At 37.9% G+C, this 24,157-nt stretch overlaps 1 protein-coding gene and 1 non-coding gene across 6 annotated transcripts in view; one reads left to right on the top strand and one right to left on the bottom strand.

Annotated features, from left to right (window-relative positions):
* The window catches only part of DNM3 (dynamin 3), a 559,032-nt gene that overhangs the window by 66,661 nt on the left and 468,214 nt on the right, over positions 1–24,157 (top strand). For all 5 annotated transcript variants that reach the window (XM_035010797.1, XM_035010801.1, XM_035010800.1 and 2 more), the window contains exon 2: positions 22,481–22,554. In XM_035010797.1, the coding sequence (XP_034866688.1) occupies positions 22,481–22,554 (74 nt within the window). The remainder of the gene's footprint in view (positions 1–22,480; positions 22,555–24,157) is intronic.
* On the bottom strand, positions 13,661–13,795 carry LOC118014632. Its single transcript, XR_004680334.1, has one exon. It is a non-coding gene; the product is annotated as a U4 spliceosomal RNA (small nuclear RNA).

Below are 24,157 nucleotides of genomic sequence, written 5' to 3'. Positions count from 1 at the left end.
AGATTGGGGGACTTCTCCCAGAGAACAAAGAAATTTCCAGGGGGAGGAAATCAGAAATAGTGCATTTTTATGGATAGTTGAAGCTGGTATTCTAGTTGAAGCAGTGCCTTGGAGGTTCTGAAGTGGATGTGGTTATGTGGGTACTAGGGAAGACTGAACACTGAGATGACTTTGACAAACATTGTGAAGGTCCCTGTGGCTAACTTGGTACAGAGGCTGGGGAGGGTGGCATGGAGGGTAAGCACTGGATGCTACCAATGGGGCTAAGTCAACAAGGCCTCAAGAGTTTAGACAGTGAGCATCTCCTGTAGGGGTCACCATGGGCCACTGACTAAAGGCCTTGACTACATTTTTGTTGCATCACCTTTGGGGTCTGATACAAATCAAGGGCTGAAAGAAGAGTCCTTAAACATGTCTGATACTAGATTTCTTACTGACATGAATGAATCTTGGCCTTGAAGTCTGAACTGGTTTGAATTTGAGAAACAAAGAGATGTGACATTTCTTGATCTTGAATATAGTGGAGCAGTTCATAGCTTGTGCGCATACACAAATGTGTGCATGAATGTGTGTGTACATGAATGTGTGCATACATGTATATGTACTTCTCTTTCATACCTCCCTTGCCTTTTTGCATCCATCTTGAAATGTCCTCGTCCTCATCTAACCACCTGGAAGATGCTTACTCATCATTCAAAATTCATGTCAAATATCACTTCTCCCTTTTGAATAAGCAGAGAGGAGGAAGCTTAAAAATAATTCTTGGCTTCCTAATTTGCAATATAGGGATAATGCTGGCCTTGCTTAAATCACAGACTGGTTGTGAGAGTTGAATGAAATGACTTCTATTAAAGAGACAGAAGGTATTTAAGTTGGGAGAGCCACAGTAAGCAAAAGCGTTGAGCTGGGGAATCTGGTATACATTGAGGCAGGATCCCTAGGGAGACCTGTTTTGATGGAGCTGAGGATTTATTTTTTATTTTTTGGTGTATGTGGTAGGGATGAGAATAGCCATACAATATTTACTTACTGTGAACTGGATTTAGGAGAGGATCTTGAATAGGAGGGAGGACTTTAAAACATGAAGTGGTTATTAGGAAACAGTTTCTTAGTAAGTGAGGGAGGTACTTTGAGTTGATTTTAATTTGTGATACACAAAATGAATTTTATTGAAGAGTGAAGAGGCTGCACAGACAGGAAAATCAGCATGGATACAAGTAAATTGTACAGGTGGAAACCATGAGTCTCAAGACTAGAAATATAATGGGCAGTTTTGGAAGTAGAGTTTTTAATTTTAGGAGGTGACCCACCTCCTCAGTTTGTAGGTAGAGTGTGATTTCAGTATGTGATGGTTGAATGAGGGATGGATGCGCTAGACTGTGAACTGAGGGAAAGGACTGTTCTAGATTGTTCAATCTCTTCTCAGTCCCTACAACATAGCTTTCAAAGATTTGCTGAAGAGATGAATGAAGTACCTTGTCAAATATTACTAAGGATTTTTAGCTGTAGTTCAGTTGCCCTCTGTAAAAAAAAAAAAACACTTTTAATCCTTCTTTAGGACAGTTTCTTTTTAAATAACATTTTTTTTTTTCATTTCAAAGACCAACAGACTCTCTTGCCCCCAAGAGCTGTTCTTGATGTTCCACCATCATGAAATGCTGAGCCAGATTGTCAAGAAACTTTTGCACAGAATCTCATTGCTGATGTCCTCAAATGTGAAGGGTCTGGCATGATTCCGAATCTTCTATTTTTTTTTTTATAAGAAGGCACAAATCTTTTATATTTTATAGATACCCAATTTATTTTGGAATCGAATTCATTTTCATCGAACATTTTTAACTTCCAGGAAATGTTCAGCACATATGACTTTCTGGGCCTTCTGTATGTCTCTAACAAAGTATGTCTCTAACTCTAATATGTCTCTAACAAAATAATTACAATAATAGGAAGAAAAGATGCTCACATTTATTAAAGTCCTGCTGTGTACTCTCTACATGTTATTTAATCTTTTCAATAATGCTTTAGAGTATGTGGTGCCATTTTTATTTTACAGACCTGGACTCTCAGATTTATGAGAGATAAAATACGATAACCACAGTATATACTCAATGAGCGATAGAGCTGAAATTTGAACCCAAGTCTTTCTGGACACACACACAAAAATGTCCTACCACTTTATGGTGCAAGGCAGAAGTAATTCCAGGTGGGCTCTATTTTTAAATATGCCCAAAATCTGACCACTTTTCACCACTTCCATTGCTATGATTTTGGTCCAAGTATCCATGATGTTTTGTTTCTATTAGTCTAACATCTGCTGTTTTCCCTGCCTCTTTTTTTTTTTTTTTTAAGATTTTATTTATTTATTTTAGAGAGAGGGAGAGGATGTGTGTGAGGAGAGGGGCAGAGGGGGAGGGGGAGGGAGAGAATCTCAAGCAGATTCTATGCTGAGCATGGAGCCTGATGAGGGATTTAATCTCATGACCCCGAGATCATGACCTGAACCAAAACCAAGAGTTGAACACTTAATTGACTGAGCCACCCAGGTGCCCCTGTTTTCCCTGTTTCTGTCTTTGACGCCTACGGTTTATTTTTGATAGCCAAAGTGATCTTTTTACTTTTATTTATTTTTTATTGAAGTATAATTGACATATAATATTATATTAGTTTCAAGTGTACAACATAGTAACTTGACCTTTGTGTATGTACATTGAAAAATTGTCTCAATAAGTCTAGTTATCATTTGTCATCAAAGATAATATAATATTATTGACTATATTCCCCATGCTGTACATTACATCTCTATGACTTGTTTATTTTATAGGTGGAAGTTTGTATTCCTTGATCCCCTTCACTCATTTTAACCCCCCAAACCCCTCCACTTTGGCAACCACCAATCTGTTCTCTGTATCTATGAAAGCTGGGTTTTGTTTTTTTAGATTACACATACAGTGTAAGCAAAATCATGTGGTATTTGTTTTTCTCTGTCTGACTTACTCACTTAGCATAATAATCTCAAGGTCATACATGTTGTTGCAAATGGCAAGACTCATTCTTTTTTATAGCTGAGTACTATTTTATCACACACACACACACACACACACACAAATACATCTTTTTTATCCATTCATCCATCAGTGGATACGTCGGTTGATTCTATGTTAATAATACTGCAATGATCATAGTGGTGCATATATCTTTTCAAATTAGTGTTTTTATTTTTTTTGGGTAAATACCCAGAGGTAGAATTGCTGGATCATATGGTAGTTCTATTTTTAATCTCTTGAAGAACCTCCATGTTGTTTTCCATAGTGGCTGCACCAATTTACATTCCCACCAACAGTGCACAAGTGTCCTCTTTTCTCTGTATCCTCGCTAACACTTGTTTTACTTGTCTTTTTGATAATTGCCATTCTGACAGGTATAAGGTGATATCTCATTGTGGTTTTGATTTGCATTTTCCTGATGAATAGTGATGTTGAGCATCTTTTCATGTGTCTCTTTGCCATCTGTATGTCTTTTTTGGAAATGTGTCTATTGAGATCCTTTGCCCATTTTTTAAATTTGTTTTATAATTACTGAGGTGTATGAATTCTTTATGCATTTTGGATATTAACCCCTTATTGGATATATGATTTGTAAATACATTCTTCCATTCAATAGGTTGCCTTTTCACTTTGTTGATGGTGTTAGTTTGACGTAGTCCTATTTGTTTATTTTTGCTTTCACTGCTCTTGCCTTTAGAGTCAGGTGCAAGAAAAACATTGCCAAGTCCAGTGTTAAAGAGCATACTGCCTATTTTTCCTTCTGGGATTTTTATGGTTTCAGGTCTTACATACAAGTGTTTAATCTATTTTGAGTTAAATTTTTGTGTATGATGTAAGAAAGTGGTCCAGTTTCATTCTTTTGCAGGTGGCTATCCAGTTTTCCCAACACCATTTATTGAAGAGACTGTACTTTCTGTATTGCATATTCTTGCCTCCTGTTTGTAAATTAACCATTTACATTGACCAATGTATATAAATTGACCACATATGTGCAGGTTTATTTATGACCTCTCTGTTCTGTTCCATTGATATTAGTGTCTGTTTTTATGCTGATACCATGCTGTTTTGATTACTACAGTTTTGTAGTATAGTTTCAAATCTGGGATTGTGATACCTCCTTCTTTGTTTTTTCTCAAGATTGCTTTGGCTTTTCAGGGTCTTTTGTGATTCCATACAAATTTTAGAATAATGTGTTCTAGTTCTGTGAAAAATGCCATTGGAATTTTGATAGGGATTGCACCGACTCTGTATTTGCTTTGGGTAGTATGGGCATTTTAACACTGTTAATTCTTTTAATCCATGAGCACATAATACCTTTTAATTTATTTGTGTCTTCTTCAATTTCTTTTATCAATGTCTTATAGTGTTCAGTGTACAGGTTTTTTTTTACTCCTAAATATATTCTTAGGTATTTTATGCTTTTTGATGCAATTGTAAATGGGATTATTTTCTTGGTTTCTCTGTGATATTTTATTAGTGTATAGAAACACAATAGATTTTTTTTTTTTTAAAGATTTTATTTATTTATTTGACAGAGAGCGAGAGCAGGAACACAAGCAGGGGGAGTGGGAGAGGGAGAATCAGGCTTCCTGCCGAGCGGGGAGCCCGATGTGGGACTCGATCCCAGGACCCTGGGATCATGACCTGAGCTGAAGGCAGATGCTTAACGACTGAGCCACCCAGGTGCCCCACAATAGATTTTTGTATATTAATTTTGTATCCTGCAATTTTACCAAATTCATTTGTTAGTTCTAAAAGCTTTTTTGGTGGAATCTAGGGTTTTCTATATATGGTATCATGTCATTTGCTAATAGTGACAGTTTTATCTTTTCTTTTCCAATTTGGATGTCTTTTTTTCCTTTTCTTGCCTAATCGCTGTGGCTAGGACTTCCAGTACTATGTTGAATAAAAGTGGGGAGGGAGGGATTCTTTTCTTGTTCCTGATCTTAGAGGAAAAGCTTTTAGCTTTTTACTGTTGAGTATGAGATTAGCTATGGGTTTGTCATGTATGGCCTTTATTATCATGAAATCTGTTTCTTCTTGAATGTAAGTCAGAATAGTAGCTCACCATTTCACATAGAAAAAAGCCAGAGTCCTTACAATGACCCCTTTTTCTCCCTCTGACCTAATCTTTGATTTCTTCCCTTTGTTCATTTCTTTCTAGCATGCCAGGCACATATCTGCAAGGGATCGCTAATTCACTCAGCCCTTCAAGTCATTGCTCAAATCTCATTTTCTCATTGAGGCCTACACTAATCCGCTATTTAAAACTGCAACCCCAGTGGGACTTAAAATACAGTAATCTAGGATTTTCAAGCTCTTGATAAAACTCTTTAAAACTCTAAAATTCTCTTTCTATATTAAATGACAACAGTTTTTTTCATGTTGAAATACAGAATTGGAATATATCTAAAATACCACAAACAAACCCAGTCTTACGTGGACTAGAGAAGACTCATCTAGTGTTTTTCAAACATTGACTGTATCTCACTGTAAGAAATACAGTTTACATTGTGACCCACTGCACGTTTATAAAACTGAAACAGAAGTTTTATGAAATATTTCGCATTTCTGTATGTGATATGCTCATATTTTTTTTTTTAAGATTTTTATTTATTTATTTGACAGAGAGAGTCACAGCAAGAGAGGGAACACAAGCAGGGAGAGTGGGAGAGGGAGAAGCAGGCTTCCTGCTGAGCAGGGACTCGATCCCAGCACCCCGGGATCATGACCTGAGCCAAAGGCAGATGCTTAACGACTGAGCCACCCAGGTGCCCCAATATGCTCATATTTTCTATTCAATTCTATTCCTTTCCATTATAAAAAATTTGTTAGTCATGATCTACAAATTGATTTCATGACTACTTATTGGTCATATTTCATAGTTTAAAATTGGTTTGTTGTATCTTAGATCTCGTTGACTCAGGAGATAAGTTACGAACCTTGTGTGTTAACTTCATGAAAATATAAACTGTGGACAATGACAAATGAAATTTCACTCTACTTTTGAATATTGACATATGACTATTAGTGAATATTTACAATATTCAGATTAACAAAAGTAATATAGATTTATTTTTATAAATATGTAATTAATTTAAAGTGCTTCTCTTTTGTTAATATTGTTTGCTAATGTTAGAAGTCATGTTAGAAATGCTTTTCATCCAGTGAATCAAGAGATTGCTATCTTTTTTCTTCTCTCACTCCCAAATCTCAGTATTTTCTTTTTTCTTTTTTTTTTTTAAATTTTATTTATTTATTTGAGAGAGAGAGAGAGAAAGAGAGAACAAGCAGAGGCAGAGGGAGAAGCAGCCTCCCCACTGAGCAGGGAGCCCTATGTGGGACTTGATCCCAGGACCCTGGGATCATGACCTCAGCCGAAGGCAGGAGCTTAACTGACTGTGCCACTCAGGCCCTCCCTAATATGATCTTTGTTAAAAGTAGGAAACCCATATCCAAGCTGTCTTTCATCATTGTCCTCTTACATGCAGTGCTCTAGTCATATTAAATTATTAAGCCAGTTTCATCCTGCCTTCCTAGCTTTGTGCCTTTGTGCCTTCTTGCTTTACTGCCTGCTTCCGTTTTTCTTGTTCTCCCTAATATTTTTGAACACCTGCTATATGCTGTGCATGGTAGTGGGGATTATATAAGACATAGTCCTTGCTTTCACTGGACTTAAACTGGATACTAACATTCCCAGTTATGAAAGTGAAAACAAGAAGCCTTAGATTGTTGAGAATGTGTATCTTGATTTACCTCTAGCATTCAGAGGTTGATAGAATTTTGGAAGTGGTAGAGGCATTGGAAGACATTAGTTTAGTGCTCACATCTTAATGATGTAGAAACTGACTGTTATGGTGAGTGCTGTGAATTGTGTAAGACTGTTGAATCACAGACCTGTACCTCCGAAACAAATAATACATTATATGTTAAAAAAAAAAAGAAGAAGATAGCAGGAAGGGAAAAATGAAGGGGGGGAAATCGGAGGGGGAGATGAACCATGAGAGACTATGGACTCTGAGAAACAAACTGAGGGTTCTAGAGGGGAGGGGGGTGGGGGAATGGGTTAGCCTGGTGATGGGTATTAAAGAGGGCACGTACTGCATGGAGCACTGGGTGTTATACACAAACAATGAATCATGGAACACTACACCAAAAACTAATGATGTAATGTATGGTGATTAACATAACATAATAAAAAAATTAGCATAGAAAAAAAAGGAAAAATAAAAGAAACTGAATCTCTTATAGATTAAATGGCCTGTTGAGGTCACAGCTAGAGCCTAAGCTGGGTTCTTGATCAGTGCTCATTCTCTACCACCTCCTTTCTCTTTATTGTGTACTGCCTGCCCAGATCCCATGTTGTCATATCTGATTTGTGCTGTTAAAGACTCTCTTTTCACAATGCATACACTGAACTATAGGCTTTAGCATTATTGGTATTTTTACTTGAAATTATAATTGGAACAATTAGAGATGCGTCAGTGGAAAGGCAATGAAAGAAGGCCATTAAGTGCTAATAAATGCCTCTCCTCATGGGAATGGAGATCTTTTCTTTTCTAAGCATTTGAGCTCTTTTCACTGGTGCTTTTAAGTGGCTAGAAATAACACTTGCCACACGCTTGTGGAATACTCTAGATGCCAGGGGGTTCATTTCATTCTGTATTTGAATTGAGCACACTGTGGTTGGAATGTGTGTTGATTCTTTTGTTGGTTTAAGCTTTCATTCCATGTTTTGTATTAACCTTTCTCATGGAAGGCAGCAGAACAATAGTGAGAGCTCGTAGAGAATGAAGCCTTTAGGTAGCTGATGACTTTCTAGGAAGCAGATGAAAAAGTTAAAATTATAGGTGTTTATTTTGATACATTTTCCTTCTCACATCACTCAAAACTTGAGATACAGTATGAAAAACTAGATCTAGCTTACCCTGAAGTCACATACTTATGGCTAGCAAAAGATAATCACTACTTATTGCTATGGAGATATATTACATTTTGGAACAAACTTGTGTGATTAATTATAAGTAAATTTCAGGATACCTTATGACTATTTCTTCTAAAAATTGTGGTAATGATGATGATGATGGTGATGATGGCAGCTGAAATTTTTTGACCACTTACTATGTGCTAAGTGTGTGCTTCAGTTTTCTTGTCTACAATTTCAGAATGCAAAATGATCTGAAAAGTAAATATTATTTTTGTAACTCACTTTGCAAAACTTAGATTGACCGACCTAAACTCATTTACTGCCAAACTTGACCTGAATGATGTGAGGCTATTCAAAGTATGTTTTTATCTCTATTACTGTGAATATTCATTTGTTTTGCTACAGAAATAGTATGTTTGATTCCACATGCTACTTCAGATTCCATTACACAGTTTAAGTTTCAGACATCATTTTTTTAAAAGATTTATTTATTTGAGAGAGAGAGAGAGAGAGAATGAGCACGAGTGAGAGGCAGAGGGAGAAGCAGACTCCCCGCTGAGGAGGGAGACTGTTGCAGGGCTCGATCCCAGGACCCTGAGATCATGACTTGAGCCAAAGGCAGACATTTAACCGACGGAGCCACCCAGGCACCCCAAGTTTCAGACATCATTTTACCTTTCTCAAATCTGAAGAAAATTTGAGTTGCATATCACAATGCCACCAGAATATTAAGGATTATATTATTCCTATTATTCTATCCCCAACCCACTCACAATTTACAGATGAGAAACTGAGCCAAAAAGTAGTGGATCCTGAATTCAAACCCAGGCATTTCAGTGCTAGAATCTGTGCTCTTAACCACCATGCTATACCGAAAAAGAAGTTTTTAAAAGCACTTCACAGCTACAAATATTATATATTTATCTAATAAAATTCTAGTAAAGATGAAAAAATTCAGATTTGAATAAAGTTAGTTACTCTATTAATATTTCTGTGTTCTGTTTCCCATGTTAAATACTATCTTAAACTCTCATGGCCATGATTTATTAGTAGTTCCTGCCACTCTTGATTGTTATTTATTTATTTATTCATTTATTTGAGAGAGAGAGAAAGAGAGAGCTTGCACATGAGTTGGGGGAGGGGCAGAGAGAGAGGGAGAGAGAGACTCTCAAGCAGACTCCACACTGAGCGTGGAGCCAGTTGTGGGCCTTGAGGTGGGGCTCAACTCAGGGCTCGATGTGGGGCTCAGTCTTAAGACCCTGAAGTCATGACCTGAGGTGAAATCAAGAGTTGGCCACTTACATTCCTATACACCAACAACAAGACAGAAGAAAGAGAAAATAAGGAGTCGATCCCATTTACAATTGCACCCAAAACCATAAGATACCTAGGAATAAATCTAACCAAAGAGGCAAAGGATCTGTACTCAGAAAACTATAAAATACTCATGAAAGAAATTGAGGAAGACACAAAGAAATGGAAAAACGTTCCATGCTCATGGATTGGAAGAACAAATATTGTGAAGATGTCAATGCTACCTAGAGCAATCTACACATTCAATGCAATCCCCATCAAAATACCATCCACTTTTTTCAAAGAAATGGAACAAATAATCCTAAAATTTGTATGGAACCAGAAAAGACCCCGCATAGCCAGAGGAATGTTGAAAAAGAAAAGCAAAGCCGGTGGCATCACAATTCCAGACTTCCAGCTCTATTACAAAGCTGTCATCATCAAGACAGCATGGTACTGGCACAAAAACAGACACACAGATCAATGGAACAGAATAGAGAGCCCAGATATGGACCCTCAACTCTATGGTCAACTAATCTTCGACAAAGCAGGAAAGAATGTCCAATGGAACAAAGACAGTCTCTTCAACAAATGGTGTTGGGAAAATTGGATAGCCACATGCAGAAGAATGAAATTGGACCATTTCCTTACACCACACACAAAAATAGACCTCAAATGGTTGAAAGACCTCAATGTGAGACAGGAGTCCATCAAAATCCTAAAGGAGAACACAGGCAGCAACCTCTTTGACCTCAGCCGAAGCAACTTCTTCCTAGAAACATCGCCAAAGGCAAGGGAAGCAAGGGCAAAAATGAACTATTGGGACTTCATCAAGATAAAAAGCTTTTGCAAAGCAAAGGAAACAGTCAACAAAACCAAAAGACAACCGACAGAATGGGAGAAGATATTTGCAAATGACATATCAGATAAAGGGCTAGTATCCAAAATCTATAAAGAACTCATCAAACTCAACACCCAAAGAACAAAGAATCCAATCAAGAAATGGGCAGAAGACATGAACAGACATTTTTCCAAAGAAGACATCCAAATGGCCAACAGACACATGAAAAAGTGCTCAATATCGCTCAGCATCAGGGAAATCCAAATCAAAACCTCAATGAGATACCACCTCACACCAGTCAGAATGGCTAAAAATAACAAGTCAGGAAACGACAGATGTTGGTGGGGATGCGGAGAAAGGGGAACCCTCCCACACTGTTGGTGGGAATGCAAGCTGGTGCAGCCACTCTGGAAAACAGTATGGAGGTTCCTCAAAAAGTTGAAAATAGAGCTACCATATGATCCAGCAATTGCACTACTGGGTATTTACCCCAAAGATACAAAAGTAGGGATCCGAAGGGGTACATGCACGCGGATGTTTATAGCAGCAATGTCCACAATAGCCAAACTGTGGAAAGAGCCAAGATGTCCATCGACAGATGAATGGATAAAGAAGAGGTGGTATATATATACAATGGAATATTATGCAGCCATCAAAAGGAATGAGATCTTGCCATTTGCAACGACGTGGATGGAACTGGAGGGTATTATGTTGAGTGAAATAAGTCAAACAGAGAAAGACATGTATCATATGATCTCACTGATATGAGGAATTCTTAATCGCAGGAAACAAACTGAGTGTTGTTGGAGTGGGGGGTGGGGTGGGAGGGATGGGGTGACTGGGTGATAGACACTGGGGAGGGTATGTGCTCTGGTAAGCGCTGTGAATTGTGCAAGACTGTTGAATCTCAGATCTGTACCTCTGAAACAAATAATGCAATATATGTTAAGAAAAAAAAAAGAAGAAGAAGAAGGTAGCGGGAGGGGAAGAATGAAGCGGGGGAAATCGGAGGGGTGGACGAACCATGGGAGACGATGGACTCTGAAAAACAAACTGAGGGTTCTAGAGGGGAGGGGGGTGGGAGGATGGGTTAGCCTGGTGGTGGGTATTGAGGAGGGCATGTTCTGCATGGAGCACTGGGTGTTATGCACAAACAATGAATCATGGAACACTTCATCTAGAACTAATGATGTAATGTATGGGGATTAACATAAGAATAAAAATTAAAAAAAATCAAAAAAAAAAAAAAAAGAAAAAGAGTTGGCCACTTAACTGACTGAGCCACCCAAGCACCCCCAGTCTTGACTGTTTTATTTTCAACCTAATGGTCTGTTCTCCTTTGGACTTCTTAAATTTTCAAAAGCTTCTGTGCTTGTTTATAAAGCATGCTATTAGGTCTCAGGAAAAAGAGTAAACATTGCTTCTGAGGCAAATGTGCTTTGAGATGCTATCTACTCTAAATGAAGAAGGGAGCCACCAATCATTTTAGCACAACAGACAGTTTGGACTATAAATAAAATTGTAACCTTAGATACACACTATCAGTTTACTGATGTTCGTGGATGTGTAGTTTAGGTATTATTCTTGACATATACAGCTGGGTAACATAGTCTAATTGCTGTAGTCAGAGAGGTGTAGATAGAGAAAGTAATTCTTAAGTTTACTCATTAGTATGCCTTCTTTGGTCAGCTGAATCTATTATGTAATAAGCAAAATATATTGAACTCTTAGGTGTTTCCACTGGCTACTTTTAATACATTTTAGGGCTTGGAGCTAATAAACATATTTTTCCTAAACTTTCATTAGAAATGTAGAGTCAAGGGTAACTTTTTTATTTTTTTAAGATTTTATTTATTTATTTGACAGAGAGAGATATAGCGAGAGAGAGAACACAAGCAGGGGGTAGTGGGAGAGGGAGAAGCAGGCTTCCCGCTGAGCGGAGAGCCCTATGTAGGGCTCAATACCAGGACCTTGGGACCAAGACCTGAGCCGAAGGCAGACGCTTAACGACTAAGCCACCCAGGCGCCCCCAAGGGTAACTAAGATAAGAAATAGCTAGGTATTTATAAAATATGTATGTTAAAAATCTATATACATATATGTATATATCTATATACGTATATCTACATATCATCTATTAGATACTGAGTACTTTTCTTTCTTCCTTTTACCCTTTAAAGTTTCCAGTCAATGGTACAGGATCACAGAAAAAAAAGTCAATTAAATAGACAAAAAAAACAAAACCAAACAAAACAGCAAACCTTTTCAGGTAAGACAATAATAGACCACATACATGATACCTACATCTTTAATTATGAATGTTTGCATATTTGTTTTCTAATTAACCCTTAAAATTTGTATTTCCAATACAGTCACAGTTTTAATTCCTATATTGCTGACTTTATTTGCTCACCAAATCACTATTGAGCGCCTTCTTTGTGCCGTACTGTGCCAAATACTGGCCTTTTAGAAATGAGGTCCTTGTCGTAAGAGAGCTTGTCTAGGGAAGGAGATGTGACTGAGGTTCATGGTACCTTGGAATAAAGAGGAGAAACATTTAAATATACTGGCATTTCAAGAAATGCTTTCCATAGGAGGCTGTACCAACATTTCTGTCTTTAAAATGAAATGGGTAAAGAAAGGTGATGCCTTGGGTAAGGGTTTCCATGGTAGAATACTCAACACAGAGGCATGAAATTAGTGTGAAGTCACTTGGGAACCAGATGTTCTGGGAATAAAAGGTTTGCATGGGGGAATAATGGATGAGGCTTCTAGAGTATTAGGGAGGAGTTAGATCTAAGGATTTAGTTAAATCCCTCCTTGATAATTAGAAAATCAGATTCCCATTCTTTTTAAATAAACTGTGTGGCTATGGCTCTCCATTCTGTTTTAGTGGAGAAACTGACCTATATACTTTTTTGGCTTCCAATTAAATACCTATTTTTTCTTCCAACATCTTAGGAAAAGTGGAAACAGGTGAGCATAATATTGACTGTGGAAGCTTACTTCTACTCTTAATCCATATTCTTTTCTTCTAGCCCCCTGCAAGAACTGGCAATAAACAGGACCAAGGACAGTAATTGGGTCATATTTCTCCAAGTCAAGTCTTCAGGGAACAGTTGAAGTGCTGCCTACATCAGCCCTGCCCATTGTCATTGGATAAGTGTTTTCTAGGGCTAGCTTCTTCTCATGGGGTGTGGTCTTCCATACCTGGGCCTTTCCTACCCATTGTAGTGTCAAAGTACAAAGGTGTGAGATTCATGTATGGGCTTCATGGAAAAGGGGCACAGGAGGCCTCTCAGCCTTTTTGGTACTAGGCCTTAAGCCTGCCCCATAACTAGGCCAGATGAGGCTTCCAAAGGTCCAACCTCATGTTTTCAGGATACAGAAGGGAATGTGTAAGGGTTTGAGGCAAAAGCTGTCTGACCTTTTCTTTTCTACACATAATCTCTCTAGAAACCCTGTAGTCAAGGATGGCTGACAGGATGAATATTTGGCATTCTGGGTTCTCTTATTCTTCTTTGATCTGTAGCACATATTCTCAGCGGGAGTGAGATTGCTCCCAAGGGGGCAAAAATTAATTCTTGGGGGACAAAAGTAAGCTTATTCTTCTCATGTATAGTTTTCAATTAGCAATAATCGCGCCTCGGATAAACCTCATTGGCTACGATACTGCCACTGCGCAAAGCTATTCTTCTCATGTATAAAGCACAGATGTATATACAGTACATTTACTGATATACAGTATATCTGTGCTATTAAATTTAATGGGGAAAATTTAATGGAGAAAAATGTATAACAAGGCCCTTAAGGGGGCAATAAAAAAATAGGTTGAGAAACACTGTTCTAAAATGTAGTGTGTGTCGGGCGCCTGGGTGGCTCAGTTGGTTAAGTGACTGCCTTCGGCTCAGGTCATGATCCTGGAGTCCCTGGATGGAGTCCCGCATCGGGCTCCCTGCTCAGCAGGGAGTCTGCTTCTCCCTCTGACCCTCCTCCCTCTCATGCTCTCTGTCTCTCATTCTCTGTCTCGCAAATAAATAAAATCTTAAAAAAAAAAAGATAAATAAAATAAAATGTAGTGTGTGTCTCTCTCTTTCTTACTTTCTTTGTTAGGTAGTGCATACAAGGATGGCAGTGACTCATAATGCCATCACTATACTAGACTGTCTTTTTTTGCTCTGCTATGCTTAGTCCATAGCTTTTATCTTCAAGTTTGCTTTGTGGCTTAAGATGGTTTCTGTAGCTCTGCTATCATGTATAATTGATAGGGAGAAAAAAGAAGAGGGAAGGGCAAAAGGTATACATCAGCTAAATGAGACCTTCTTAAAGGAACTATTTCTTTTTTTGTTAAAGATCTATTTATCTATTTTAGAGAGATGGAGAGAGGGAGTGTGCATGAGTAGGGGGAGGGGCAGAGGGAGAGAATCTTCAAGCAGACTCCCCACTGAGTGTGGAGCCAGTCGTGGGGACAGATCCCACGACCCATGAAATCATGGCCTGAGCCGAAACCAGGAGTCAGACGCTTAACTGACTGAGTGACCTAGGCACTCCGTTAAAGTTGATGTTACTTAACAACCTTAATTATATTTTACTGACTAAAACTTAGTTGTGTGGATATTCCATTTGCAAATGAGGCTGGAAAATATAGATTTATTTATTTGTCTATTTACCTACTAAAATTGGGCCCATTGCCATTCTTAACAAAATTGGGATTCTGTTAATAAGAAATAAGGGGAAATGGATATTGGACAGGCAACTAGCAGTGTCTTTAGTTGTCCCTTTTATCATCCATTTGTGTGGCAGCTACTGAGGGCAAGGTACGATCTGTGATTTGGAATACAGCAAGAGCTATGTACCTCTCCTTTATGCTGGAACTCATTAAACTGGTGCTTTAAATTTTTGAACAAACTGGCTTTGTGAATAAGCAAATAACATGGATTAAGTATGAAGGCATTAAGTTCTTGAGAATTCCCTGGTGGGGAGAACACATTGTATTTGTAAACTAAAGCTGGCTTCTTCATTCAGTTTACAGATCTTGGACTCAGAAATTTTGCATTTTGAATGTTGCAGTAGAAACCCTTAATTACTGATTGATTAGATTTAATGAAAGCATTTTCCTTAGAAATTTTGAGTTTTGTGAATGAACGGTAAATTTGAATTGGAATTTCTTAGATGTTAGTAAAAAAATAAAAACAGTGTTTCCTGCAAATGGATTCGTAACTGTGTTTTTCAAACAAAATGATGGTGCTATTTATTGAATACCTCAAATTATAGAGTAACTGAGAGCAAAAAAATGTGATCTTTTACAAATCTGTAAACGCTGATATTCTTACTGTGCCAAGAATTTAGGGAATAAAAGAAAACTTCATTGGAAAATTTCCAATTAAATCTGTGGATTTTGGCATAATTATTTCTTTCAACAGTTAAAGTGGCATTGTAATGGTTGGCAAAGCTCCGGGATTAGGCATGGAAGCACAAAGCCATTTTAACAGCACCATTGTGTTTAGCATGTGGAATACATGACCTCAGTCCTTCTTGGGGCAGGAGGTGGGCAGTATTTGGCAGGGATCTGTTTCTGTTTCTCTCTCTGGCTTGCCTTCCTTCTTTACCTCTCTTCCTTCCTTTCTCTCTGTCTCTCTCTCTTTCTTTAGTTGGGTTATCATTTTAAAGGACCATGAGATAGTAATCCTACAGGGATTATTTTGGAGCACATAAAATTATACTTTGAAGATAATTTTTTATTTTATTTTATATTTTTTTTAAAGATTTTTTTAAATTTATTTATTCGAGAGAGAGAGAATGAGAGACAGAGAGCACGAGAAGGAGGAGGGTCAGAGGGAGAAGCAGACTCCCCGCTGAGCAGGGAGCCCGATGCGGGACTCGATCCCGGGACTCCAGGATCATGACCTGAGCCGAAGGCAGTCGCCCAACCGACTGAGCCACCCAGGCGCCCTGAAGATAATTTTTTAGAAGGGGCTTTTCTGTTTTTAAGGAATAATTTTAAAAAATATTTTGGCTCTGAGAGTTTTAAAAAAATTGTTTCTTCAAATTCTATTCTTTGTCTTTAGATAGACAATAATATTGGCCCACCAGATATCTTTTATTTTTTACTTTGGTATGTACTGTTGTATCTTAAATATTCATAATAAAATGTTAACTTAAATGACCTCAACAAATTATTGGTAAGTTGAAAGTCATCTTACCTGTTCTTTCAGTACATGTAAAATCCCACTTAGCTATCTGCCAGTTGGGGAATAATATAGGACAATGTTTTTCCTCCGTGATATGAATATATGGGGCTATTGGAAATCTTCCTGACAGGGTAGGTAGAAAGTATTAGAAATATTAATACTTGGGCACTAAAGGAGGCACTGGGAGGAACACGGGTGAGGGAGCTGACATGTAATTAGACCAGTGTAACAAGTATGTGTTGAAAGCTTAGATAGAGGCATGCATGGGGAATTTCAAGGAGGGCTTTTCAGAGAAGATGATGTGGAGGTGAGTGTTGAAGAACAAGTAGAAGTTGGCTAGAGGAAGAAATGGGGGGAGGGCATCCCAAGAGGGGAACATGGAATGTGCCAAGGCACTGAGCCTGAGAGTGCATGTGCACCCAGAGACTTCCACAAAGGACGGGTCTTTTTATCTGCTTTGTTTATGGTTTGGATTTCATGCTAAAGACAATGGGGAGTCACTGAATGATTTAGAGTCTGGAAATGATGTGAAGAGACTTATATCACTGTTGAGGTTGGATTAAAGTATGCTCAATTTGGATGCAGGGAAATTAATTGGGAGATTATTATAATGGTCCATATGAGCATTGGTGTTATCTGCGGTGGTGATTGAAATAGAGAAGACAGCTTTTTGCATTTAAGAGATATTAAGAAGGTGGAATCAGCAGGACTTGGTGACCAATTGTGAGAATGAAGACAGAGGAAAATGGAGGATGGATGATTCCCATGTACTTGGTTTGGCTGACATGTGTGGATGCTGATGATGTGTATTATGATTGGGAATAAAGGAGGAAAAACATGGTGGATAAATGATAATGAGTTGAACTGTAGAGCTTGAGTATGAGACATTTAGGTGGAGATGAGTAAGAGGCTAGTGTGACTTTGGGAATACCTCTGACTTAGAGTATTTGGTTTACCTCTTTGGAGACCTCTTCTCAGTCTTTCAGTTATTTCTATTTCTTTCAGTGTCCATTAAATATTGGTATTTTCCGGAGTCCTTATTCACCACTCTTCTTCACTCCATTCCTACCCGTCTATTCTTTTGGATTTAGCTACCTGGTCCATGAATGTCTGTCAGATTATCTCCAGACAGGACTTTTATCCTGAGTTCCAGTTGCTCAGTCTAACTGTATACTTGTCTCCATTTGGATATTCTCCAGATATCTATCAGTATATCCAGTTTGTTCCCTTATCTTCTTCCCCATTTCCTTTACAATGTAGCATAGTCTAATAGTCACATTAGCACAGAAACTAGAGTTAGGCTCTCTGGGTTTGAGTCCTAGATCTGTCAGTAACTTTGTGACTCTGAGAAAATTATATGATCTTTCTGTATCTCAGCTTCCTCATCTGTGAAGTGAGAATAACAAGAGCACATACCTGAGGATCAAATAAGAATGATGGCTGGCACACGATAAACACTATATAAATAACAGCTATAACTGGATCTTCCTGTATTGCCTGTTCTGGTTAATGGTACCACTACTCAGCCAGCTAACCAATCCAGAACTGTGAGATTTATCCTAACTCCTCCATATCACTTCATTCCGCATCAGAATGATAATTTTGTCCCATCAGTTGTCCACTCTCTGGTGTCTTCTCTCCATCTCTGCCATTACTATTCTGAACTTAATCTTTATTACCTTTTTTCTTCAATGACCCAGACTGGCTAGTGACTAGTCTCCCTGTCTTTTGTCTTTATCTTTTTTTCAACATTCTCTATACAGTCCCCCAGTGATTTTTCTGAAATGTAGATCTTATCACTTAAAACACTTTAGTGCCTTTCTGTTCTTATAGGAAGAAAAAAAAAAAAATACAGGTGAAGGCTTCTGAGGTCTGGTCCTGCCTTTTTCTTCAGACTCTTTTCCACCCCATTCTGACCTTTCTTTAATATTTACAGTTCCTCCATATTCTGTATTACTTTGGTCTTCCATGTCTTTGTACATCCTGATCCCTTTTGGAGGACCTTCTACCTCATGTCTCTCTGAAATAGTTTCTGGCTATTTCTCCAAGCAGAAAGTGTATTCCCTGACCTATGTCAATATTTCACCTTGTATGGAGCTTAACCATATGCCAGTCACGCTTGTCATTTGCATGCCATTCTCTTCTAAGACTAAGCTTATTTTTGAATGAATCATTTATATGAATTAACTTCTTGGAGAGTATAAGTTATGCCTCTTGTCTTTAGTCAAGGGCAGAGGTTAAACATTTATTTACTGAACAGATCATCTTGTTACTGATCATTTACATCTATCTTAAAAAACATCTCTGTATTTGCTTTATTTGTTGCTAAGGGAAAAATTTCTTTTAGCTTCGTTGATATAGCAAGTATGCTTTCCTTTTTTTTAGGTTTCCAAAGGCCAGTCATTTCCTAGTGGACCAGTAATAATATTTCTTGTTACCGAAGTTTCTGGAAGAGCCAGTAAGAAATATTATCAAGATGGTTCTTCGACCATAGTGTGGGAATTATTCTCTACTTTTTGGCAGGAGTCAGGAAACCATGAAAGAGCATTGACTTATTGCCTGAAGACCAGCTGTTAAGACTGTGCAGATTAATGCTTTATTGAGGTGGGTCCAGAGAGAAGAAAAGCATTTGAGTTGTAGCTGCTATGTGTCATTGAGAGGGAAGTACTCCTCCTGCCTTAAAATCCAACCATGAATACATAAATAAGACACTCAGGCAGTAGAATGGAGTTAATTAGATGATGCTGAGTCTTCAGATTACTCTTCTTATTTTTTACCTTGAAGGTTCATGCAAATGAGAAAAAATGGAGAAAAATGGCATGCAAATTTTATATTTTTAGATGCATGACCATAAACAGAAATATGTAGTTTATCCACAGTAATACTAAAGGCATAGTCATTTTTTTCTGCATTAATTTAGCAAAGTAATTTTCCCATAAGATGTACATATGGGAGAACCAACCACCTATTGCATAGAAAAGAATAAAATTCAAATGGATGGTTGCATACAATGGCTAATGAATTATTCATGATTATTTGTATCAGGGCCTTGGCTCCCTGTTGGAGGCAGATATAAGGAAATGAGCTTTCCAAACCAGTGCTGCTGGTCAACACCAAGGGGTTCAGGTGGGGTCTGTGGCTCCTCATCTTTAAAATTTTTTTTTTTTTTTAAAGATTTTATTTATTTGTGAGAGAGAAAATGAGAGACAGAGAGCATGAGAGGGGGGAGGGTCAGAGGGAGAAGCAGACTCCCTGCTGAGCAGGGAGCCTGATGCGGGACTCGATCCCAGGACTCCAGGATCATGACCTGAGCCGAAGGCAGTCGCTTAACCAACTGAGCCACCCAGGCGCCCTGTGGCTCCTCATCTTTAAATTCCGTTCATGAATGTTAAATTATTGTGTGTAGAGGCTTTTTATTTTTATTTTTTTGAGATGAGAGCATACTGCAATATCAGGGAAAACATGCTGTGGCTATAGCAATAGCAAGAGTACTACTTTTGTCTATGGTGGTTGGGTTTTTAAAAGTTGCCATATATTGCATTTCATTTGATCCATAAGGTTCTCAGTTTAGTAGCAAAAGAAACTAAGATTTAGAGAGAATTTTGTTCATTCAGTGGTGGAGCTGGGACTCAAAGCAAGGTTCTCTGGGTTTCATTTGAGGGCTGGCTCCCTAGCTTGCACAACAGCAGTGTGCTGGGCATATGGTTTTCATGCTTTTGGATCATCAGAATGACATGAATCTTCAGGATGCCAGGTTAGTCACTAACTCTTCAGAAGAGAGAAATTTCTCTCCAGTGCTTTGTTGCACACAGATACTCCTGTTAAGTCAGGAGAGACTTCCAAGTAGCAGGATTTGGTTACCAAATCTTTTGACTTTTGTGAGAATATATGTGCCGGAAGTAGGACTGGTGAGAGCCATGAAGGGGGCCAGTAAGTGTGAGTTAGTAAGAAGGGCGTTGGGTTCCTGAATCCATTATTACTTTTAATGCAAAGCTGTTTGCTTAATAAAAAAGTAGAGAAAGAGGTTAGATGTATCTGTGGGCTAACTTTTTAAAAAGCCAAACACGTGATAATTATTTGTTATTTAAAATGTTTGATACATTATGTTTCACTCTAATAATGTTCAAAGGGATTGTTACTAAATCTACATTATAAATATGTCATAAACATGAGTTGAAACAGATCCCAGCATGAAGGTATTAAGTAACTAATCCTCCTTTCTTCCTTCTTCCTTTTCCCCCTTCTTCTTTACCTTTTTTAAATTTTTTAAGAAAGTATTTTATTGATTTCATTAAATGGCATTTTCAGGCATTTAAAATGTGAATATTTCTCTTCGGCATCTATCTATACATCATAAAATCTCATTCAGAGTTCTCACAGCTCAAATAGATTCCCTCCCACTCTTTGCTATGGAGTTTTGTTTTGTTTTCCCTTTCTCCATATTGACTGTCTCAAGTTAACTTCTTCTTGGTTTTAGACATAGAGTAGATGCTCTCCTTGTTCTAAGTTTTAAGTGATTATTGAAACCAGCAAATACTCTAACTAGCAAATACTCTAATATAGTTTCTGGAGAATATTAAGAGTATTTAATTATATGTATTTAGGTGTTTTCAAAGGAGAGTATCTATCTTTTTTCTGAACTCCAATGTAGTTTATCTGTCCCCTCCTTTAATGGTCTTCTATGTGCATGTCTTTATCTTCCCATTAGATTTCAAACCTCCAGTGTCTAGTGCTGGATGATGCCCACAGCATCTCCCTAGCACTTCTTAGTTTCTCAGTGAATTTTTTTGATGAATAAATAACATTATTTATTTCAGATGGCATTTTTTGGAGCAATACAAGTCCGTAATTTCACTATTATTTATTTTAGTTGCACACAGTGACTTTCCAAATGAAACAGCCCTTGGAATCAAGGAGTAAAGCTTTAATTTAATTAAGAAGCTGTTCAGTATTATTTCCTCTGTTAGAATTTACACTAGAACTTGCAAAATAAATTGTTTGTAGTATGGGGAAATTTTTAACATTTTATCTCTGCAAGTCTCTATTCTAAAAGATCATTAGAGCTAAAGGCTTGGGTTCTGTGGCATTCTCACTGGACTTTACCGTTTGTATAAGCTGTTTTCTTTGAAATCTCGTTGTGTTGAAGCTCTTTCTACCAAGTTTTCTACAAAACTCATAGTATGACCCATGCCAATATCACCCACTGAATTGTTGAGTAATATATCCTGACTTGAGGTCAGTGGTTCTCAAACCGTGGTGAGCATCAGAATCCCCTGGAGCTTAAGAGTACAGATACTGCACACCTTCCCCTGGGCATTCTGAATCTGTAGGTTTAGGATGAATCCTGGGCATCTGTGGTTATGACACTTTCTGGTGGTCCTGGAACCATTTTTGAGAAACATTGCCATTGAGTCAAATTTATTCCTGATTTTTAAAATAATGAATCTTCCAAAGTTGTAAGGCATTCTAAATGCATTTAAAAGCTGTGTCATAGGTATGTTAATGAATTTGACATTGCACAATCAGTATGATTTATGTGACATTGCAGATGTTATTATAAAATATTTTCTTAGCTGCAGTTTTATTGGTCTAGTGTATATTAACATGCATTTAAAATACAATCTTTATTTGTTTAAAAAACTCCCTTTTTAAATAAACTCCCACTTATCAGGAATGAGAACAAACAAAACTCAAACTTCAGTGTTTTCTCTGCTGTTAATTTCTACATATGCAATATTTAACTCTACTTATCCTACATTTTTTAAAAAAGATTTTATTTATTTATTTGACAGAGAGAGACAGCGAGAGAGAGAACACAAGCAGGGGGAGTGGGAGAGGGAGAAGCAGGCTTCCCACAGAGCAGGGAGCCCAATGCGGGGCTCGATCCCAGGACCCCGGGATCATGACCCAAGCTGAAGGCAGACACTTAATGACTGAGCCACCCAGGGGTCCCAATACACATGGATTAATATTCAATATAAGGGGCCTTCCCTTTACCCCCCTTTCTTTAACTTTGCAAATGCTTCTTTTATAAGATGAGTCTAACATTCTTTAGACATGTGTTGCACTGAAAGGTTGGGAATTAGGAGAATTACAGTGGAACTTGACTTGCAAATTTGTAGGTAATCAGAATTACATAAAATGCTTTAATCTATTCTTTCTTTCTTTTTCTTTTTTTTTTTAGGGACTTTCTCCCTCGAGGGTCGGGCATCGTAACCAGACGGCCTCTTGTGCTGCAGCTTGTTACTTCCAAAGCAGGTAATAAATGAGGACGTTTGCCACATGAGCAAAGCACTTTTTTTTAAGTGACAATTCAACATCCATCTAATGTCTATATGCACATATACAGTGTATGTGTACCTGTATCTACATCTAATGTGTCATGCTTGCCCCTATCCTTAACACCATGATGATTTGATCGGCAAATGAGCTTTGTTTTCATTCTTATTTCTTAGCACCTGGTGATGTTAGGTTTTTTGGTGTGCTTATTTGGTGTTTATATTGTTTTTATGAATTGGCTATTTTTATCTTTCCCTATTTCTTTTTGTGGATTTTACTATTTTTCTTATTAATTTCTTTGAAAGTACTTATAAAAACTGCACCTCATAAATTGCAAAAACCAAAGTCATGGAATTTTACCCCTATGTTTTCTTCTAAGTATTTTATAATTTTGCTCTTATGTTTAGGTCTTTGATTCATTTTGAGTTAATTTTTGTGTATGGTGTGAGGAAAGGGTCCAACTTCATTTTTTGCATGTGAATATCCAGTTTGTTCCAGCACCATTTGTATGGTTTTGGTACCCTTGTCGAAAATCAGTTTGACATAAATATATGTGTTTGAGACTCTCAATTCTTTTTTTTTTTTTTAAGATTTTATTTATTTATTTGAGAGAGAGAGAATGAGAGACAGAGAGCATGAGAGGGAGGAGGGTCAGAGGGAGAAGCAGACTCCCCGCCGAGCAGGGAGCCCGATGCGGGACTCGATCCCGGGACTCCAGGATCATGACCTGAGCCGAAGGTAGTCGCTTAACCAACTGAGCCACCCAGGCGCCCGAGACTCAATTCTTTTCAACTAACCTATATTTCTGTATTTGTGCCAGTATTGCGTAGTCTTAATTATTCTTACTTTGTAGTAAGTTTTGAAATTAGGAAGTGTGAGAACCATTTTGTATTTTTCAAGATTATTTTGGCTATCCTGAGTCTCTTGAAATTCTGTATGAATCTTAGAATCAGCTTATTTTATCCCAGCAATGCAAGGTTGGTTTAACACCTAAAAATGAATTAATGTATTGTATCATATCACTATAATTAAAAACAAGAAATCACAGGATCATCTCAACAGACTCAGAAAAAGCATTTGAAGAAATACAACATTCCATCATTTTTAAAAAGATTTATTTATTTTAGAGAGAGAAGAGCACAAGCAGGGGGAGAGGCAGAGGGAGAGGGAGAAGCAGACTCCCTGCTGAGCTGGGAGCCTGATGTGGGGCCCCATCCCAGGACCTGGAGATCATGACCTGAGCCCAAGGCAGATGCTTAACCATCTGAGCCACCCAGGCATCCCAGACAATATTCCATCATTATAAAAACACTCAACAAAATAGGAATAGAAGGGAACTTCCTTAACCTGATAAAGGGCATGGACTAAAACCCATGGCTAACGAAACATCATACTTAATGGTGAAAGACTGCATACTTTCCTTTTAAGAGCAGGAACGAGACAAAGATGTCTACTTTTGCCTCTTCAGTTCAACATTGTGCTGGAGGTTCTAGGTAGGGCAGTTGGGCAAGAGAAAGAAATAAAAGGCATCCATACTGGAAAGGAAGGAGTAAAATAATCTCTGTTTGCAGATGATATGATA

Source organism: Mirounga leonina, unplaced genomic scaffold, assembly GCF_011800145.1.
Source record: "Mirounga leonina isolate KUSES-001 unplaced genomic scaffold, KU_Mleo_1.0 Mir_154, whole genome shotgun sequence".
Lineage (NCBI taxonomy): Eukaryota > Metazoa > Chordata > Mammalia > Carnivora > Phocidae > Mirounga > Mirounga leonina.
The sequence above is the reverse complement of the archived record's forward strand: the minus strand, read 5'-3'. Positions and strand labels throughout refer to the sequence as shown.